This window comes from Punica granatum, chromosome 2 (assembly GCF_007655135.1).
Source record: "Punica granatum isolate Tunisia-2019 chromosome 2, ASM765513v2, whole genome shotgun sequence".
NCBI classification, from domain to species: Eukaryota; Viridiplantae; Streptophyta; class Magnoliopsida; order Myrtales; family Lythraceae; genus Punica; species Punica granatum.
Window position 1 is genome coordinate 5,962,306 of NC_045128.1, and position 22,620 is coordinate 5,984,925.

Sequence of the window (22,620 nt, forward strand, 5' to 3'; positions counted from 1 at the left end):
GACTTCTGACCATGACTTTTCCCTTCTCCCGCCCATTCCATCTGTTCCTTCTTCTTCTTCTCTTCCCTTTTCTTTTTTTTTTTCTTTTTTTTTTCCTTTTCTTCTCTTTTTTTTCCTTTTCTTCTTCCTCCTTGCAGGGACGGAACCGAGCCCATCACCGCGCGGCGTCAGGAGCCTGCCACACGCTACCTCTGCACACGTAACTTCTCTCGGACACGCCAACGTCATCGTGCACGCCTTCTCTCTCTCTCTCTCTCTCTCTCTCTCTCTCTCTCTCTCTGCTCTTTTCAAAAAAACCCGCAGCTCGATTTTTCGGTTCAAGAGGAACCCCGCTGCCCCGAATTCGGAACCTCGGGTTTCGCAGACCATATGCCTTAGTAATTAGGTGTACCCCGTACCCCTAGATCAAGGTAACTTGCCGACCCTTGACCTTCAGGTCATAAAATGGCAAATGGCGACTCCTTCTCACATGCGTCTGTCACGCGTCCCCGGGAAGGCGGATACTCCCAAGCCGCGTTGCATGAGGCACGCGCACATGTGCTCCGACGAGATTAAAATTCGGGTGCGCACGCTCATTTTTTACTTTTATTAGTTAATAGAGTTATGTTATAAACTTTCTTTTATAAGATCATGATTTTCTTAGAAGCTCTATATATGATTGATTAATTTTTTGTAGTGTTTTTATCATTTGTGTTGTATATGTATGTTCGTCTTAACACACACACAAAGATATATATATCATTTTTGTGATTATTATTGTAATTGAAATAATTAGTTTGGAATTATTATTATTATTATTTTAGTAATTAACTTACTCTAAGTTTTATTTTTATCATTTAATAGAGTTATGCTATAAACTTTCTTTTATAAGATCATGATTTTCTTTGAAACTCTATATATGATTGATTAATTTTTTTGTAGTGTTTTTATCATTTGTGTTGTAGATATACGTTCGTTTTAACACAAACAAATATATATCCTTTTTATGATTATTATTCTGATTTTTGGAAAATATATTTTCTTTTTAACACGATTAAATATGCTCAATGTTAATTTCAAGTTTCGCCCGGTAATTAACTAATAAAATTAGACTAATTTTGAATGGTTCAATATATATTTTTCAACTAATGGCCATAATGTACTATATATTTGTATAATCATTGAATCATAGACATATTTTTATAGATATTCACAAAAAAATGGTTACACATTTTTCAAATATAAAATTTTTATGATATTCTCATTTAAAATATTTAATTTTTTATATTACAGTAAGTTCACATATTATAATAAGTACTTCTACCATTATAATTATTAGGTGAATATCTAATTAAATATTTATTTGTCAGCATACTTAACTGTCACTTATTTATAAAATTGGGCCTTTTTCTAATAAGTTGAAGATAGTGAATTTTCATGATTGGGCCTCACTCCATTATTAAATCAATTATCTTAATTTTTTAATATATAACGTTAATAATTTTTTCTATAACTAAGAGTCCATTTATGAATCATAAGTTCATACAATTAGGATTCAGCAATAGGTAACCTCTTTCTCATTTGAGTGTTTTTCTTAATATTCGTGTCATTAATTTATACACATTTATATTAACTTTTTTCATCGTATGGATTTTATTGTTCGTATCATTACTATACATTAAATCTAGTTTCATATATATGTCGATTTTAGTCTTGCCCCCATCACGTCATTTCTGGCTCCGTCTCTGCCTATGTTACTTATGAAAAATGCACGTGTTGAGGGGCTTAAAACTTGATATGGAAACATAGGTCCAATATTTTGTGGTGTTACTCGTCAAACTTCTGTGGAAATCTTTTTATTATTATTATTATTATTATTATTTTATTTATCTTAGAAAAATTTTAGAGAATTTTTCTGAACAACCCATCCGCCAACAGATTCAGGACACGTCATGAGCCCATGCAATACCGTGGGCAGCTCGCCGTAAACTGTACACCCCCGCCCGCCGAGGTATTATAAATGCACCGACGACCGGCTGAAAATGTTGCAACTTACAACCCTTGCCCCCCTGCATTCAACAACAATTTCTCGATACTCCGGCCACTTGTTCTTGAGGTACGTCCTCTACTTCCTCGATCTTCTGGGAAGCTAGAATTTTCAATATGATCTCGAGTCAGCAGTATTTCGTAAGCCGAACATCGTGAAATTTAACATAATCACGGACGTACGTCCTAAACGACCAAGCTGGCTCGTCTGTTTGTTTATTATGTCATTCCATAACATTCTTCATCTTTCATGTCCGGACAATACGGCTTTCGGCATTCCCTTTTTTTTTTTTTCCATCTTTAATCTTCCTCCCATGTTTTGTCCATGTAAGGGAAGTATAGAAGATGGAAGCACAGAACAGTCAAGGTGAAAAGATTTCGGCAACTCTCGCTGTTACTTCTTCGTGCTGAAAGAAGAAGAAGGATGACGCGACCCTCCTGGAGGATTTGAAGGACCATATCGACGAGTTCATCCACTTGTTCATGCATGGATTTGTGCTTCAAGCAGAAGATGCTGAAGGGACTAATACTATACTCCCTCCCCCTGCTGCTTAAATTTTTCTGGCATTCGATACTCATTAATCAGTTTCTGCGTTTCTTTCACGTCCAGATATTTGGGATGAGTATGGTCATTGAAGAGAGGAGCTCTTCCTCCAAGGAAGTATTTACCTTCCGCTTGAAACAAAGATCTTGGAGTAGCTAAGTCTTTCGGCTTTATTAGTACATGCTCTTACGAGTATCGGTGACTAGGATTTGCTTAGTTCATAAGGACATAGTTTTTCGCTGCACTTCTTCTAATGATCGAGACTTTGTTAAAGGGGGGAGAAGTGCCTAATGATATTTGTACTTTAGGAAGGAGAGAAGCAAAAGTTTGAAGGTAATTTCCGGTGAGGAGAAAATTGAGATTGGTGTGTTTGTGGGCTGGACCTGGACGGGCTTGGCTGGGCCCATCTGGTCTACCTTCTTCATGCTCTAGACCGAACCCTGGGGCCTAGGGCTGGGCCCAAAAGGGATGTCCAAGCCCAGCAAGCCCGTTGGGCATAGGCCGGTTTCATCTGCATGATTATTTTCTTTTAAATTATTCCCTCTTCCACCGCACCCCAATCAATTTGGAACTTCTTTTTTCAGTTAAAATGGAGGCCCAATAGCCTAATAGAAGAAAAAAAACTAACGAGTTCCACTAGTGAGGATCAAATGCGGAAGTACTGTGTTACTGCACTAAACCTCATTTCTCAAAGAACACCTAGTAGTTTCAAAACAGATATGCTGAGATATTCGACCTTTAAAACAGATATGCTGGGATATTCAACCTTTTGTGATCTCTATAAGCGGCAACTAACTAAATATCTAAGGATGACAATGAAGATGGTGATATGAGGGATCGAGTTCAACATTGGCACTAGATGGTCATGATCGCGAGAAGCAATAATGTACGCAAAATGCTAGACTGAATTGAATAACAGGGCACAAAGTTACATCAAATATATAATGTAAATCGTTAGTCATCTTGTACACATACGTCGTATGTTAGATCCAAGTACAGTACAGTAGCCGGACTGCAGAATAGGCAGGGTATTTTCCTGGAAGAAGAAGGAAAGCTGATGATTAATATGGCTTTCTAATGAGTTAGGATCCGTACAGACATGTTACCGTATGCGACAATCTTTTGCCTAGCTCCGTTGCCTTTTCCACTAGCTCTAGTCGTACATAATCGTACTGAAATTGATCTTGTTGCATGCCAACAAGTGCAAGCGCATGTAGATTAATGCTTCCTCATTTGAAGAGTCTCCTCTGTTTACGTTATCTCTATCTTTATCGTATTAATTAAAATAGCTGAACCAATATCACCAATGACCGATACTGCCGGAAAGAATCAACATGCATTTTTTTAGACATGAACATAAAGCAGAATCCAATGACTAGAGAATTTTAACGTTCCGAAAGAGGGAGATGGATTGAAAATAGTGCATGCACAAGCCAGCAGGTGATATATATATATATATATATATATGCACACATATATACACGACACTTTACCTTTTCTTCTTTTTGCATCCATTTAATTTATAGTATAGTGGCCAATGTATATATCACTAATTTATTTCTTAATAGTGGGCGTGATGACATACAGAAGAAAATGGCTTAGTTTCTCTTTCTGTATGGAAGGAATTGATTCTTCAGAATTTAATTGGCCGGATTTTGTTCTTCAAATCTTTGATTCCCGGATCAGCATCGTTTACATCCTAGTCAAATGAATATTCCCATTTATGGACCATCCGTTGAATTGAGGATTCTTCATCGATGATTAATTACTTACATGATCATTTCTCGGTTTAATTAATTAGAAAAAGTGACAACCGGTAGAAAATTTCAGTAATGACCTGCTAGTGACTGAGAAGGAAAATTTAAGATTCTCATGTATGACACAACTTGACCTTAATTGAATGGGATATCGACAATATATTAGGTATATCGATTATACCCACATGAGATACTAAGTAACATACATTTCATTATCGGGAAGAGAATATATAGAATTTTCCACCGAACAGAAACATATTAGGAACTCGAAGTTATAGTTCCATTTTATGAACGAGAACTAACTAGGACGCTTCTAAGGAGACAATGGGCTTGCTGGACTTATTGGGAAATTACAACATGTACATATATATCTGGATGTGTGCTTCTAGGATCTTCAACCCCGAAGCTTCATCATCTCTTCAGCCAAGAGACTATTCTTTCACTGGAGCTTCATGTTTTTCATCCTGCAATTGGATAATAAGATCATATGAGATGAATTAATTGACACCATTAATGAACAGAATAATGTGTGATTTCTCAGTACTATAATTTATACGTAAGTGATGATAATGGCATTATCGGCAATAGCCCTTGCAGAGCAGGATAAATTTGTAATTACTTTGAACTTCTCGTAGAAAAATGAAGAAGATGGCGAAGGGAGAACGTTGAAGATGGGGTAAGACTGAAGAGGGACTTACGATAATGATAATAAACATTAAACATGTGATAGAAATGATATAATAAGAAGTTCATGTTTAGAAAGTTTTGCGTTTATTATAAAGTATTAAAATAAAGTAAAATTCGATCAAGGTCTAAAGCCACGTGAAAAGTACAGCTGAAACATGGCCTATGCAATGATTTTGTTGATTTTGTGGCGCAGGTGATGTACGATCAGCTTATAAAACAAATACATAATATCCAACGTACGACAGAAAAAGATGAGAAAAATAATAAAATAAATTACACTAATAATCCAAAATATTTTATAAATATTTTAATATGATATAAAAAGTTTTTTTTTTACTTGATGGTACAAAATATTTTAAAGTTGTTTCAATATAGTAAAAATCGTCATCTCATCATTGACGCCGTCAAGTCGACATTGATTGTGTTAAATCGATTTTTGTGGGGCGTTATATGATGGTGCAAAATGTTTTAAAGTTATAATTTAATAGTACAAAATATTATACGTAAGTTACATGATGATGCAAAATTTACAGTCCCGTAAAGGACGACTTGACGGCGTTAATGGCGAGATGACGGTTTGTACTATACTGAAATAATTTTGAAATATTTTGTACCATCAAATAAAAAAAAAAATTTATACCATACTTTTTGAACCACAAGTGAAATTTATCCAAAATAATAATATCCCAATCAAGTTAATCCACTGCTTCGTTGACACATGGGAAAAACTCTCTGGTCTCTTGAGCAAAAGCAATAAAAGCATACACGGTCATCCAGATCTAAGCTAGCCTCGCACATAATGGACGATCATATCCTAATATCACCTGACAGATCATGTTAGATCCTCCGTAATATTATATACATGTAACAATTATATATGAATATTATATATGCATATATCGGAAGTTCTTCTTAGAAGGTAGCAGTAGAGATATAATTAAGTTTTGTGCCATAGTTTTATTTAGTAATAGCTGTAAGAGTGCTTTAATTTGCCGTTGGAAGCTACCTTTCATCATTAATGGTGGCTCCGGTGGTCCTGTAATTCGGGAAGGGAACACGACCTGACTCGATGGTTTGAACATCCTCCACGAGCACCTGGTAGTGCCTCTGCACTTCCTCCGCTGTCTTTCCTCCAACTGCCTTCGCGACATTGTGCCAACGGTCGGGAGTGTCCTTGTCATACACAGCCAATGCCTTCTCAAAGGCCTTGTTCTGTTTAGGGGTCCAGGATGAGGAGGCGGATCCCCTTGACATAGAACCGGAGGCCATCTCTCAGATAGCACAGGATGTATACCAGAAGAGGACACAATTTGATTGGTGATATGTGAAGAGATGAGGAGCGCAAGGAGAGGATGGGTAATGAGTCAAATAATAAGACTTGTTGGTCAACTGATGGAATGAGCAAATGAGGGCGGCCATGCGTGCCCTTTTATAAGCAGGAGCTGAGAGAGAAAAGGGAGGACTGAGTTCAGAAAATTTTGATGATATACTATAATGTATGTATACGAGAGGAATCACTGCTAAAAATTAAGTGAATTATACGACATTTCTTTTAGTTGGAGTCACTTGTATATCTAGATTTCAAATATGGTGACAGGAATATGACTGTCTCGATAGTGGATATTGTGTTTTTAGAGCATGTAATAAGCCACATAAAAAAAAGTTATCACAACAGATATTCCATGGTATCGCCCGTTTCTCAAATCTATCATATGGTTTAAAAATTATCCAGAAAGACCCATATTTTACATATGGTTCCAAATCTATCATGGCGTTAATTTCTCCGTCAACATTTAACGGTGTTGCTGAAGTGGAACATAAGTGTGTCCATTCTTGCTACTGTGGCCCTTTATCCATGATAGATTTGAGAAAAAAATTAAAATCATGGGATAGATTTGAAAAAAAATCAAATCATGGGATATGTTTGGAAGTTACTTATATTTCATTAATGGATAAATTGACAACCGGATATATTTGAAATAAGATGTAAATCATAGGTCTTTTGGGTAATTTTTAATACATATGATGGATTTGAAAAAAAGGTAAAACAATGAAATATATGGCTTAATAAGCCACATAAAAAAGAAATAAATAAAAGTGGGCCTTAGCAAGTTGTCACATAAATCCTGGAAAACAAAGAACGAATGAGAGAATATGTATTGATTTGTCCTCTCAGGAACCACAAGAATAGTTAGCATGGAAGGGAAGAGCCACCATGCAGAAGAATCAGTATCTAGATCCAAGAACTTTTTTAATAAAACGTAACAGGAAATCTTCACCCTCCCCAGCGTAACAATAATTTTTAATTGGTTATACGTTAATTGATCCTGATTCCTACGTGGGATGATGTTATATGAACAGATAAGTACGTGAGAAATAAGCTCGTATTGATCTGTTGGAGTGAATGTAAACTTTCTGTAGGGTTAGATCTTATGATATACTTTATTTGTACTTGCACACGTCTTTTCATTACGATGGATATAGGGAACTCAACCAGTTGAATGACCTCATTTCCATTGTATGACCGTTTGAAGTTGAGTTATAATAACAAATATATCCGTATCAGAAATATGTTCTTCTGTGAAATCATATACATATATATACATATACTTGTTAAAAATAGAAGAAATTAATATATTCAAGACACCATATAATAATATACGTATAATAATATATCTCACAGTATATATCGGTCCCCCTCTCGTATTTGGCATTGGGTATCAACAATATATTAATATATAAATAAGTAAATAGGCAATTTCATCCATGACTTTTCTATTACATCAATTTGCTCACCGACTTTTGTACTGTCACATCAATTTCGTCCTTGACCTTTCGGTTACATCAATTTGGTCATCGACTTTGCACTGTTTCATCAATTTAGTCCCTGACTTTTTGCAATTACATTAGTTAGTGCTACGGTTGCATCAATTTGGTCATTGTGTGGTGTGGTTGCATCGATCAGGTCCCAATGCGACATCAATTTGGTCCCCTATCATATCAATTTGGTTATGCCATTAAGTATGGTCCATGACAGTGTTAAATGGGACAAATTGTTACATTAATTTGGTCCTCGTGCTACAACAAATTTGTCATTGCGCTATTTCAAGGTTGCTATCCTTATCGTCGTCATTGTCACAAGGCTCTTCATCAAATGGAGGAGAGGTATCGAGACGCGCAGCGTCCTTGGCCCATTGGATGATCTTCTCGACTTCATCCTCCTCATTCTTAGGGTTCGAATAGCTAAGGTCTCAATCTCAGCCGTCACAAAGCAAGCGATGTCCCTGAGGGGACCATATTCGTGGAAGCCATAGAAGGAGAAAATGATGAGGACGATGAAGGATGAGGGGAACCTCTGAGAGCAGCGAATTGAGCAGAGAGATCATCGCCCAGGATGGTCTTCAGCTCATCGTTAACTTGAGGCGAAAGAGGTGAAGGTTTTGGTTGCCAGAAGGATGGAGCAGAGGGAGGAGATTTGAGAGCTTGGAAGCGGTGGGAGAGATCGGGATTGAGGTACTGAGAAGCAAAGCGGGCAATTTGGGAGTTGAGGGAAAGCTTCATAAGGACATCATCATGCGCGGCCTGCAGAAGTTGCTCCACTTCGTCCATACCTGAAGGTGGATTTCCGAGGGTCGGAGGGTGAGGTAACTAAGCAAGCCCTGAAACTCCATCTCCAGAAGGGGAATGAGGGGGCTGGAGAAAAATGGGACGGAGTAGGGGCTGGAAAGCAACCGAGGTTCACCGCAGGGGTAGAGTGGAGAGAAGTTGAGCGAGAAATGGAAGCTTGCACAAGGAAGAGGAAGAGGAAGACGGAGGAGATGAAATTCGTTTGAAGTGGGACTATGGGACAAAAGAAAAGGAGAGATATAGAGAGAAGGCAAAGGAAGAATATGACAATTTGGGATTACATCAATTTGTCCAGGCATTACATCAGTTCAGTCATTGAACAAATTAGCGAAACAGTAACGCCGTCTACCCCTTTGCCACAGAATGTAACCGGGGATCGATCTGATGTCACACCAAAATTAGGGACTTGTGGTGTACCAGTTAGAGACTAAATTGATATAACTACGAAAAGTCATGGACTAAATTGATGTAATAATGCAAAATTCGAAGACCAAATTAATGTAATCGAAAAGTTAGGAACGAAATTAATATAACAGTGCAAAAGTTGATGACCAAATTGATGTAATCGAAAAGTAATGGACGAAATTGATGCAACTTGCGAAAGTCAGGGACGAAATTACTTATTTACTCTATATAAATATATGTTTGGCATTAGGTAACTAATATTTTGCAAACTTTGGATGCAAGTACACATGTAGAAGATAAGCATGGCTATGTAAGAAAATGGAAAAGAAAAATTTTTTAACAGCAAAAAAAAAGGGGAAAAAGTACAAAAACCCCCCTTATGGTTTGAGCTTGAGACAAATTGGACTACGTGATTTTTCGAGTGACAAATAATACCCTATGATTTACTTCATGAGATATAATGGACCTCACCGTTAATTTTTCATAACTTTTGGTCCTCAAACCTTTCTTTTACCCCTCAAACTTTCAATAATTTTTCAATTTGGCCCTAAAATTTGTATAAAAATAGGGGGGAAAGGGCCGGGGCCTTCAGTCGATGACCCTAACCCTACTACCGAAGTAGCATGTACCCACAGAGGATGCCGACGACCATGGAGGTGGGGTAGGGGCCGCAAATTGGCTGCCCCACCCCCGAATTGATCGGGATTTCAAACTCGAGATTCCGGTCGATTCGGGGGCTAGGGCCACCAATCGGAGACCTCGACCCGCCCTAGAGGTCTCCGACGTCCTTTGTGGGTGTCGGCAACCTTAGTCCTGAGGTCGGGGTCGCCGATCGGTAGCCCAAGCCCTTTCCCATTTTTTTTTTCGAATTTTAGGACCAAATTGTAGAAAAATTGAAAGTTTAAGGGTAATAATGACAAAAAGAACATTTTGAGGACCAAAAGTGATGAAAAAATTGGTGGTGATGCCCATTATGTCTTACAAAGTGAACCATATAGTATTATTTGTACCTAGAAAAATCACAGGGTCCAATTTGTCTCAAGCTCAAACCATAAGGGGGTTTTTGTACTTTTTTCGAAAAAATATAACCACCTTGTTTATTCCTTTAATTAAGATTTAGAGTTCGAATATTGTCAATAGAGAAAATCTATTCTATAAGAGTTTTACTAGTAAGCCAATCTGTTTAAATTAAGTTAGTTGAGACTCATAGGAAAAAATTGGAAATGAACTAGTGGGTAAAAGTCAAGGTTGATTTTAAAAATTTTCCAGTCCAACATATTTTAAAAATTTGCACCCTTTTCTTTTTTTCTTCTCCGATTATAGAATATAAAAATACCATAAATTTAGTAAAACGTATCTTTTTTTTTTCGGTTGGTAAAAATATCTAATTATTAAAGAAATATGAGTAGAGACACAATTAAAATAGAATAAAATTTCTTAAATATGAATGAGAGGATATTTCATTATATGGCATCCTTTTCTTTGTACCTTCTTTTTTCTCTTTCCGGTGAACTTGTACCTTCCTTTTCTTATGTTCTCCAAAAAGATTACATATTAACTTGTACTTTCCTTTTCTTATATTCCCCAAAAAGTTTAGATATTCAATTACTAAAAAGAAAACCTCCGAAATTTACTTTTACAGGTGGGCCCAGTAGCGTGGGACAATCACTTCAGCGGCCGTATCAAAAGGCTTCACGTGTGTACCAAAAATCCCCCATGCCGTCCTGCCTGCGATGTAATTTTTGGTGGGTAATGTGTTCTGGAAGATGCTGCATTTAGACCAACCCAATTACCGCAAAAAAGGAACAAAAAATAGTAATAATATCATATCATGGAAAGTTTATATGAAATCATGTTTCATAATGTATTTGATGTCTAATGTAATGATTCACTCTCTCAACTAAAAATTAAGAGTTTCATGACTAGAAACGTCAAGAAGTGTTTTAAATTTGATTGATAAAAAAATATTTTAAATTTATTTTTCATCAATGGGATTTCTTGTATGTTTATACTTAGTTTTTCCTCTCTATCATAAGGAATAATAGGCATTGCACAAATTCCTCCACACAATTAATGTCATAGTAAAAAACAATATTGTCATTATTTGAGAAATTAATTTGATGTATAGATATTTTCAATGGATACTTGGATAAGTGTATTACGTACATTCTCTTTTGATTAATGATAATGTTAGCACTTATCAGAAAAAAAAATTATTCGAGAAATTATAATCCATTAGTTGCTTAAGTAGAAATTTGAATGCATCTTTAATATTGTGGAAGTTATTACTAATAAGAAAAAAAATATTATGGAAGTTTATTTTTAATTTTTAGCAAATTTTTTTTTATTTAAATCAGTTATTTGCTTGGAGAAGAATATTACAATATTATATCAGCACTACGCAGAGTTTTGGCTGCTAGAACATCAGCAAGGCATAGAGTTTTAAATAGGATCTGATTTTATGCATTTTACTTTATTTATAACTTTAAGTTTGTAAGTTTAAAATAATTAAATATAAATTTTAATAGTTAGTTAAAATATGTATAGATAATCTCACTATTACGCTACACTTTCTTTCTCGATTTTTTGCATTTTTAAATAAGCCAACTAGCTAATATTGTTCTTGGAAGTTTAGTGTGGATGCTCACGCATATTAATATGAACACACAAGGCCCACGAGACAATATCATTGCGTTTGATTTCAGAGTTAAAAGTTTTGAATTTATAACTTTGATTTTGATTATGGAAAAAGACAAAAAAAATGTAAGATCTGTGGACTCCACCAGTTTTGTTGTGTAGTGTATTAGGTAGTGTATGTGATTGTATATTGAATAATATATGGGACCCATCAGTTTGACTTTGGAAAAATATGTTTTGTTGTGTAGTATATTGAGTTAAAGTTAAAGTTAAAATTTTAAACCACGACTCTGAAACCAAACAGAGCGTATATATTCGGGTGGAATTCCTAGTAAAGCTGCCAATTTAATAAGTCAAATTAAGTCATCCAGACGACATGTCAACTGTAATAGAAACTGATTAATGGATGATCGTTCCACTACAACGTGACACAATAGAGTACATATCTTCTTTGAGGCCACTCCCAGAATGAACTAATTTACACCTAAAAACTTCTATTTATAATATGCTTTCCGTCTCAAGAGTTTCCTACACTCGCGCGCGTGCGCACGCACACATAGATATGCTTTTTTGTTCGGTGAGACAATGAGAGAGTATATATTATTAAACTATTAATTGCGACAAATTCCGTTTGAACATCGACTCGGTCCTGATCATAAGATGTTTTAAGTGAATTTCGAAACGTCATGCTACAAGTAAAATTCACCCATTAAAAGCTGAGGACCCCACTTAACCACATCTTCACATACCCCTTTTATGTTTCTGGATTCCCATATCTCATTCATTTTCCTACTTACTAATGCTATTCTTCTAATTATATGAACCATGGACCATTCCTTAAGCCATGGCATAAGGTTAAATTCACGCAAGATATTTTCATCAAGATGAGAGTGAGGCAAGAAAATGTCGGATCTCAGTCTCGAACCATAACACACACACACACACACACACACATATATATATATATATATATCAATTATTGAAAACTATACATTTAGTCATCTAAATTTAGTTACTTTTCTGTTTTAATTCTTTTTTTATTTTTTTATCGTTTATATCCTATACCTTTGATTTTTTTTTGTTTCAATCATTTTTCTTTTTCTTGGTTCAATTTCGTCCAATATCTTTGACTGTTTTTCCGTTTAGATCCTTTTTATCAAAATAATTATTAAGAAAAAATTTAATTTTAATTTTCAATCTTTTTTTATTATTCCTTTTGTCCTAATTCTTTTTTGTTCTTCAAATATTGCCTCAACGTTAAACGTCTTACCAATATGACATATCTTGAAATAAAAATTACTTTCTCATTCTTTTTAGTCGGGAGAATTATAGCAGTGGTCCTAAATATTTGTTGTTTTTTGATATTGAGTCCTAAAATTTTGAATTTGAAGAAACGAGTCCTAAATGTTTGATAAATGAAAAACTCTTAGTCCTTTCCGTAACCCGTTGTTACGGAGCTGCTGACATGTACTTTGCGGTGTTACATTCGTCCTACTTGGCTGTTAACCATTCACGTGGCTGTTTTTTATTGGCCGAAACCAAAAAATACAAAAAATTGAAAATTGAAAAATAAAATAAAAGAAATAATAAAAGAACACTCAGTCCGATTTCTCAAATTGTCTCCGATTTCTCCACTTGTGCCTTTGATTGAAGAACTTGCTCCGAGATGAGCACAGGGAAGCGAACACGGTTTCCCAGTTGATTTCACGAAGAAGATGACTTTACTTGGATATGAAGTGAGAGAGGGAAGAGAGTGTGGGAGATGGTCAATTGGGCGGCCTGAGGCTCGAATTTCTCGGAAAATCTTCCTCCAATTACTTCGAAGCTCCAGCTACCGGCGAAAAGTATGGGTGCGTTTATTTTTTGAAAATTATTTAACTCAACTCCACTTGTTTTCAATTCAATATTACAATCATTACTTTTTTTTCATTTTTAAAATTTTTTTAATCATTCAATTCAATTTTTAATATTAAATTTTCTCAACTATTCATTACTTTTTCATAATTCAACAACACGATCATTACTTAATTATTATTTTCTCTTAATTATTTATTACTTTTTTACACTTTTTCTCATAATTTAACAATACAATCATTAAAAATTAATTAAAATCAAAACTCAACTCAATTCAACTCTAAATCCAAACGCACTCTTAAATTTTTCCAGCAAAAATCTCGCCAAAATTGCCTTTTGACTCGCTGTTTTTTAAGATCGAGCCAGAAGAAGAACAGGCCATTTTTGCCCAGTGCACGGAGCTCTTTAATCATCTACGTGGCTCTCTCTAAACGATTACATCGATTGATTTCGAAAAAGGTATTTGATCTTCCTTGAGCAGTTAATTGGTTTCGGGCACGAGCGGTTTCTGGGAGTCCGATTTTCTGGATCTCAAATTTCCACGCGGCATCATTCCAGTCCTTTATTTCTTCTTGCCTTTGGCCTGTCTGCTCCTCTAATTGCTTCTTGTATCGAAGGTTTTGTTTTTGTTCCTGCATGTTTGATTAGTTGAGCTGAGGAAGCAGATCTCTTGCTCGCTTCAATTGTCTAACACTCAACTGTGTAGCTTTCAAGGTGGGAAATTGAGCAATTTGTAGTTAATATGTGTCCGTTAGAGCTGATTGATCAAATCTTGCTAATTTCCTGATAAACTGTGCCTTTTGCTTGCTTGGAAGATGTGGAGAATTGAAGTTTGGGTGGCATAGCAAGAAAAAACATTTGGGTTTGAATTGGATTTCAATTTTCGTTCAAGAAACCCCACCCTGAATTTATTTTATTTTGTTTTTTCTCAAAACCTCCAACCCCCTGTTGGTCTGGATGGTTGTGGAGGATGGATAGGGCACCGGCGACCCCTACCATTACGATGAGGTCGCCGGCAGCCGGCGAACTCACCGAGGTGTGGTGGTCACTGGTAGGACGCCCCTCCCTGGCAACCATCCAAACCGATAGAGGGCTAGGGTTCTATTTTATTAGTTTTGGCCAATAAAAGAAAAGCCACATGGATGGTTAATGGCCAGGTAGGACCAACTTAACGTCATGAAGTACGTATTTGCAGCTCCATAACAACAAGTTGCAAAAAGGACTAAGACTGTCTCATTTATCAAACTTTTAGGATTCGTTTTTTCAAAGTTAAACTTTTAGGATTCAATATAAAAAAAACAACAAACTTTTAGGACCACTGCTGTAATTCTCCCTTCTTTAATCCACCAAAAACAACTACTTTTTAAAATTAAAATAATTAATAATAAATAAAAAAAATAACTTGAAGTATATGAATATACTCGAAGCTTGAGGTATAAGTAACCTCAACTCAGGTAGTGTTAACCATTAAACGAAAGATGATAACTTGAGAAGGAGAGAGGCAATGGTAAGGGACGACGCCGAATGCCACTGTCCTAGAAGAGGTCACCATGGACCTATAGATCTATCCACGTTTCTCTTTGCAATCACAACTATCATTACTCTATACAATATCATTCATTGCATCACAAGCATGATTAGGGGCTATCGAGGTACAATTGCCTCTATTTTTTCTATATTTTTTCCATTTCTTTGCTTGCAAATTTGAGTATTGATATTTCCAACTCAAATAGCCCTTGCCAAGATTGCCTACAACATAAACGCTCACTCCCTCTCATTAACTCGAATAGGTTCATGATTTTACTTTATTATTTTAATTTATTTTTCAAAAAATTTTAAAAATACTTTATTTCTAAAATGTTGTGTGAGCATTTTTATGGAAAATTAAGCAGTAGAATTATAAGAATAAAACGTCTAATGTTAAAAAAATAGATGAACTAAAAAAAAGAATTAGAATAAAAATAGCTACAAAAGGTCAAGTATTAAAATTAAAAATTTCTCCAATAAAAAGTTTGATAAAAGAATGAAAATAGAAAAGTAAATAAAGGAATTGGATGAAAACGAACCAAGAAAAAAAAAGAACTATAACAGAAAAGCATCTAAAACTGTAAGATATAAACGATAAAAAAATTAAAAAAAATGACTAAAATAGAAAAATAACTAAACTTAGATTACAAAATGATAGCTTTCCCCAAAAAAATATAATAAAATGATGAAAATAGAAAAGTGATTAAAGCTATTGCATGAAAACGAATTAAGAAAAAGGAAAATGATTAAAACAAAAAAATATTCAAAGGTATTTGATTTAAATACAAAAAAAATTAAAAAATGGACTAAAATATAAAAGTATTCAAACATAAAAAATCAAATATATAATTTTTCTTATCCATTAATATACGATCCATGAGCGACATCGTTCCAAGCGATATATGTATAGATATATAGATATATAGCTGGGCAGATGAGATACTGGTTCCGTACAATGATTGTGCTTTTCATGTGTGCCTCTCTCTCTCTCTCTCTCTCTATATATATATATGGTCACAGATATGTTCCCTACCATTTTAGCAGTTGCCGCCCTCTCATGAAGTTTTGGTTCTTGGCATATATATATATATATATATATTTTTTTTTTTTTTTTCAATTACAAGAGTGATGGCCTAATACGATTATGATTATTAGTAAGTAGGAGCATTTGCACTGCATGCAGTCAGCTGTGAGCATTAATGGTTGATTATGCAAACAATACTAGTAAGAATTCAAGGCACGTTAACACAAGCTCCGACACAGTTGAGAACTGTGTGCGCGGTATATAGTTGAACTGCATGCTTATATATAGAGGTAAAAAGTCCACTGAAAGCACTTCTTAGTTAAAATAAGCTGATATTCAAGCGCAAATTAGTCGTCTAACTTAAGTTGGAGGCATCTCTCATTAATATCACTAACAAAGCACAAAAAATTATGTGCTTACAACCACTCCATAGTTGATGTGGATCGGAGAACGGGGGTGTTGGATATCATCGGGAAGGATTTCATGCTTTGATAACCAATGAAGTGGATCGGATAATGGCGGGCTACCGGATATCGTGGGGAAGGACTCCATGATTCAGTAACTTGCAATAAGGGAATATCAAGAGGGAATCCCAATTTCCCTTTTTGATACTTAAATGGGTAATCGCAATTAGAATAAATGAATGAATGAATTGTCCTGAAAATTACATACTTATGGAATATTTATAAACATTTTTTATCCTTTGGCGTATAGCTGGAAAGAGGTTCGAATTTGAATTATGGTAACCGTTACCGGTACGAGATTGTGGGGCCTTGATATTGGACTTTATGGGCTCCATCTCTAAATGGACCTTTAGGAGCCCGTATTTCACGACCCATCAATAGTTAAGGTGATATATCAATGTAGTTCTAGAAACAAAATACACGATATTACCGGCTAGAATTTGTGCAAGCGGTTCAAAACTTATTTCTGTTAAACAAGGTTTCGGGATTGAGTCTTGTGAAAGAAGAAAATACTTGATTGTAAGAGTTTACTCCATAGTGGCCCAATGCGATTCGAATCGAATTAATCGGCAACTATTGGTCTTCTGGATAGGTTACACACCGAATAAAATACACGGTTTTTGTTACATTATCCATATTATATGTCATATTTTACATCATGATGGATGATAATTAAAAAAAATATTTATGATTAAGATTATGATTGTAACTCAAATTATATTTATTTAGGTAAAAGAAGGTAATGGAACTTTATTTTTTGGTGAGATCACGAATATTCTTAACCTTATGGCTAACACAATTTACTGTTACACCAAATTCTTGTGTTTAGATAATGGACTTGTTTTTGTACACACCACTGATATTCGAAAGTCTAAATGAGTCTTAAACGATTCTAGGTTCGAGGCGAGTCAACCCACTAAATTATAAAACTCTCTCAATTCTCAATTATCTTTATCACAAAACTCGAATTTGAAATATATTTTTGTTTACATATTAAAAATCAAAATGACAAATCATTATTGACTTATGGCATTGGCATATAGTACTACCGTTGTATACAAGACTTTTTCATTGGTTAGATAATTAGCTATCTCATGGCAGTACTACTACTGAAACCAGCCTGTAAAATAATAATACACCCATGGTTGTTAGAATCATGATTCGAATCGTAGAATCGTATGATTTTACAATTCAAGGGCAGGGCTACGATTCCGATGCCAATGGGTGGATCGGAAATGGCTGAATCGGAATAGAATCGCAATTCGAGTCTGTGAATCGTGGAATCAGTCCGACCCAGACGATTCCACAATTCGGCCCAAAGCCCGCAAAGTTTGGTGGCCCATTCACCATGTCGGGTCGGATTTTGATCCTCCCCCTTCTCTTCTTTGCTCGAGAACTTCACAATGCAACTCATCTAATGATTCAGATATTCAGCCTTAATTGGAGAAGAACAAGATCCACCTGATTCGTCCCGATTCCCTGCAAATCACCGAGCTTAAGCGCTAAGAGGACCCAAACGGGAGACTGTGGCGATGATGACGGCAGAAGAAGCGGCGAGTCTAATGAGATTACATCGAGTGATCATCAATGGCAAAAAATTCTTGTCATGTCCTATTTACCAAATCAAACCCTCATTGTCTAATGAGATTACATATTTTATGATATAACAATAATATATTGAACCTTAAATTTTGATAATTTGTAACGATGTGTTGTGTTTTTATGACTTATTGTTATTTTATTGGTTTGTGGTCTTTTTTTGAATGAGCAAGAATTGATTTTTTTCTTAGGAAAGTATGCTACATATATATATATATGTGCTGTTTTTTTAATTACAGGTAGAATTTTACGATTTACGATTCAAATCGCGATTTACGATTCTACAACCCTCGACCGATTCTAGGTAGAATCGTGATTTTGACAACGTTAAATACACCTGATGATTAAGACCGCAATTACATTCCATTTTCAAACAGCTCAAAGATCAGTTTACCTTTCGATTAAGGGGAAAAAAAAATGCAACTCAAAGACGTATATAGGACATGCGTACGATGTAGGAGACCTATCTGTTCCCTCATTCTTTCAGAGCAATATCACATGGGGATTGGAGTTCCTGCCCATCTGTTGATTATTTTTTAACCCAAAGTGGACATCAAATCATTTTTTTTTCCTTTTCCCTATCACAAAGCGCAATATCACAATTTCTTTCTCGATCTGAATTTTTGTATTCGGAAGCCTAATTGGATCCCGACTAATTCAGTCGAGCCAAATTGACCAACTAAGAGGTAAAACTCTCTTAGCGTGGATTTTCCACATTCAGAAGAACTCAAATTCGAAACCTTACTTAAGTAGAGCAAGCGTCGAATCACTTGAACCAATCCACATTGGTTAAATTAGAAAATTTTAGCCTATCAGAACAGAAAAATGAATTAGTAAATTTGGCTAGCTTGAAGTTTTTACCAAAAATATTGCAAACAAAAGGAGAAAATTTTGCGTGTAATGGTTATATGTAACATAATTTACGTGGTAAAATCACAAAATACTTAAAAATCATAGATACTTAAAATTTTTTATTTTTGTGATATTTCTAAAAACCAATAAAAAATGTGATATCTTACAGGATTGTGATTTTACTACGTGAACTCCGTTACATATAAGACTTTTTCGAACAAAAGGGGTCCAAGGACCCATGCACCGACTTTCTCCTATATCATGTGTATATACATTTTGTGTTAGTCCCCTAGCTATAAAAGGCCAAGCAGGGGATAACAGATCCTGCCCACAAGTGATATCATATCAGGGTCAGTCATGGGCAGCAACCAAGGTCCAATAATTTCATATGTATAGAATATTTGCTTGGTCCCATATTCTCCTCTCTCTCTTCTTACTTTTTTTCCAAATTCACCACATATACGATGTGAAATGACGGAGTAAATTAATGTATATATGTTCCACCGAAAAAAATCAACGTATGTATATGAACAAAAAAAAAAAGTGTTGATTGATTGATAAATATTTTCGACCCATAAGGAGGAAAGTATATATTCAGATTTCGAGAACACACTTATTGGGAAGAGAAATAACTTTTAATATTCGAACGCTTGATTTACTCGGAATTGCGAAGCAATGTCCCTCACAATTTTATTTACAAAAAATATATATATGAGAAAAATGATGTAGTGTAATAGCGCATGTTCTTACTTGTCAATCGAAAGGTTGTAGATTCGATTCTTCGTCTTTAACTATTAGAATTTCTATTCCATTATACTAGATTTATGAGTCTCTCTTATAAACAGAAAATGAAAATTAACGTGTCTATATATATATATATCTCACGTAAGCAGATATGTTGCGTTACCTATATATATATATATATATATATATATATATACTATAAGATATACACATGCGTTCGACATGAAAAGTTTTTTTTATTGAGTTGTAATACATACTATTAGAATGCTAGGAAAAATATATAATTTAAATTACATAATAAAAGTAATTATATCTAACATTACTTATTGTCTTACTAAATTGTTATAGTACATCAAATCAATAGATATGAAATGACAATATCGACTATTGAAATCAATTAATAAAATTGTTTTTCTTATTTAAATAGAACATGGTTTCAGTTCCTAAAAGCTAAAATTAAGTTAATGTAGATCGAAACTATGCTTATAAACGATTTATATATAAATGGTGATCATGATGATGATGACAATAACAACAAAGAATTAAATTAACCTATTATACCATTAGGTAATTTTATGTGTATAAAAAAATTTATAAGTAAATAAAAACCCAAAAGTAGATAAACATGCCACATAGAAAGAAGATATCACCAAAAGGAAAGACAAGTATAGACAGTTTTCAAAAAAAAAATGCTAGATTTATAAATCCTCATCCTTTCTGTTAATATAAAACTTAAGAGGTTAACATAGAAGTATAATACTTTTTCTACAAGAATCATGAAAATTACTTTATCAAATGTTAAATACACGTTGGACTTTTGAACAAATAGTCAATCAAAATGAAGGAGAAAACATTTCCAGTTCCAATATTCAACCGAAAGAAATTACATTTTTTTTATTTAGAATACAATATACTTTTAATGTTCTTGATGTGAAACTAAATATATCAACACAATAATTTCAAAGTATAAAAGAAATTAATTAATATAGTAAAGCTGCAAAAATCAGAAAAAAAGAGTAAAATAAAGATAATTAAGACTAAAAAGAGCAAAGATTGTTAAAGGAGAAAGGGGAGAAAATGTGATTAAAACAGTAGGAAGGTCTTCTAATTGCTCATAAAGTTGATTCAATACTAATTATAAACAATCCAAAAATTAATGGATAATTACAACCATAATAACTTCAAAATATAAAACAAATTAATTAATATAGCAGGGAAAATAAAATATAAAGAGAATCAAGGATAAAAAAAAATTGAAAACATTCAAAAGGAAAATAGAGGAGAAACTGTGGATAAAATAGGAATTAGGAACTTTCCTCTAATTGCTCATAAATTATAAATAATCCAAAAACTAATGATAATTACAGCCACCTTTTTTATGCTTTATAAAAATTATTTATTTTATTTTATTTTTGGTAGGATATATTTTTTTGGTAGACAAATTTATTTTATTTTACTTTTGATTTTGACGTCTTTGTCATATATATATATATATATATATATATATATAAATATAAGTGAGCGAAATATATATAGAAAGTGTAACAATGCAGAAAAGTATAATTCTAAAATAGCAATAAGCGAAAGTAATATGTTATCGTAATAAATTGGAACACTTGACGCTTATGCATAGAGAAAACTAAATGGAGGATTTTAAAAAAATAAATAAATTGCAGAATGCTATATAATAGTTAGGAAAATAACTTTGAGAATATATATAAATATTTTGATGCATAATATATTTTGCCCTTTTTTTCTGTCTCTATGCTTGGTCAATAATGGAAATATAAATTCAAAATCATTAAACACATGAAACATAAATGAAGCTTATTCCTCTTTTTAAAATCATAAAGAAATTGAATCAGAACAAATGACCTAAAATATATAAAATAGGCTTGGGAGTATGGTGAAAAGTTAAAAAAGAAAATGAACAAATTAATAATATCCCAAAAGATAGTAAAAGAAATTAACAAAAAAAATACGGCAAGTGGGTCTGCTTCAAGAGATTCAGGTTCCTATTGGAAAAATAAGGAAAAAAAAGGAAGTAAAACAAGTCTCAAATGCATTGAATAAACAAATCAAGCCTCAGGGAAAAAAAAATGAAAGCCATAAACAAAGCATTTGTATATTATATTGTAGCTGATATTTATCTTTAAAAAAAATTAATCAAAGAAAGAAATGACAAAATTCAATTTAACAACAGGCCTAATTAAGTAACTACTTGCATGAATGAACAAAAAGTATCTAGGTTCTCCTTCTTCTTCTTGTTTTTTTTCCCCAATTTTCATCTCAAATATTTAGTCCATCTAATTATGATGATGCGTAATTAGTTAACCTCATAAGCCGGCCGATGAATGTCAGAATTCAGGAAAACCAAGATAAAAACAAGATACCATTAAACTATGAAAGATAATTGCTTTGGAGATCCTACATAATTCAAAAAGAGAAAGAAAGAAAATACAGTTGCAGCCCTATAATATTAAGACAAGGAGTTTTCGCCTCTGCATTATGTTTTGGTCATATTTCCGCCCTCAAGACCTCAAAAACATTTAAAGAAAAATGCCCCTGCCGTTAGATTTTTCAATTGAAAAAGCTGACCAGCCCTTCGGCTCCCTTCCATTAGTGGAAGGACGAATCCAACAACAGTGCGTGATGGTGCCACATTGGTTAGGTAGTGACAGGTTAATGTCGGTCTCACATCCCTCCTCCTCTCTCTGCCTTTTTCTCCTTCCCTTCTCCATCTACCTCTTTCTTTCTTCATGGCAGTTGTTGTGCCAACCGTCACCCACCGCCCTAGGACTGGTAATATTTCACAAGATACGATGACATGATACGGATACGACACGAAATTAAAAGGATTTGGATTGGACATTT

At 34.2% G+C, this 22,620-nt stretch overlaps 1 protein-coding gene across 1 annotated transcript; it reads right to left on the minus strand.

Annotated features, from left to right (window-relative positions):
• Positions 1–4,514: 4,514 nt before the first annotated feature.
• On the minus strand, positions 4,515–6,403 carry LOC116195130 (protein RADIALIS-like 3). Its single transcript, XM_031524105.1, has 2 exons — positions 6,020–6,403; positions 4,515–4,790 (listed from the first exon to the last, which is right to left on the minus strand). Exons 1-2 carry the CDS (start codon positions 6,280–6,282, stop codon positions 4,766–4,768), a joined length of 288 nt encoding a protein of 95 aa, XP_031379965.1. The 5' UTR covers positions 6,283–6,403; the 3' UTR covers positions 4,515–4,765.
• Between the last annotated feature and the right edge of the window lie 16,217 nt (positions 6,404–22,620).

Bases quoted from the DNA above. Each gene is read 5' to 3' on its own strand.
- LOC116195130 (XM_031524105.1), bottom strand. From the start codon at position 6,282: ATGGCCTCCGGTTCTATGTCAAGGGGATCCGCCTCCTCATCCTGGACC. The intron at 4,791-6,019 runs GTAGCTTCCAAC...ATCCAATTGCAG, and splicing joins GCCACCATTAATGATGAAAG to GATGAAAAACATGAAGCTCC.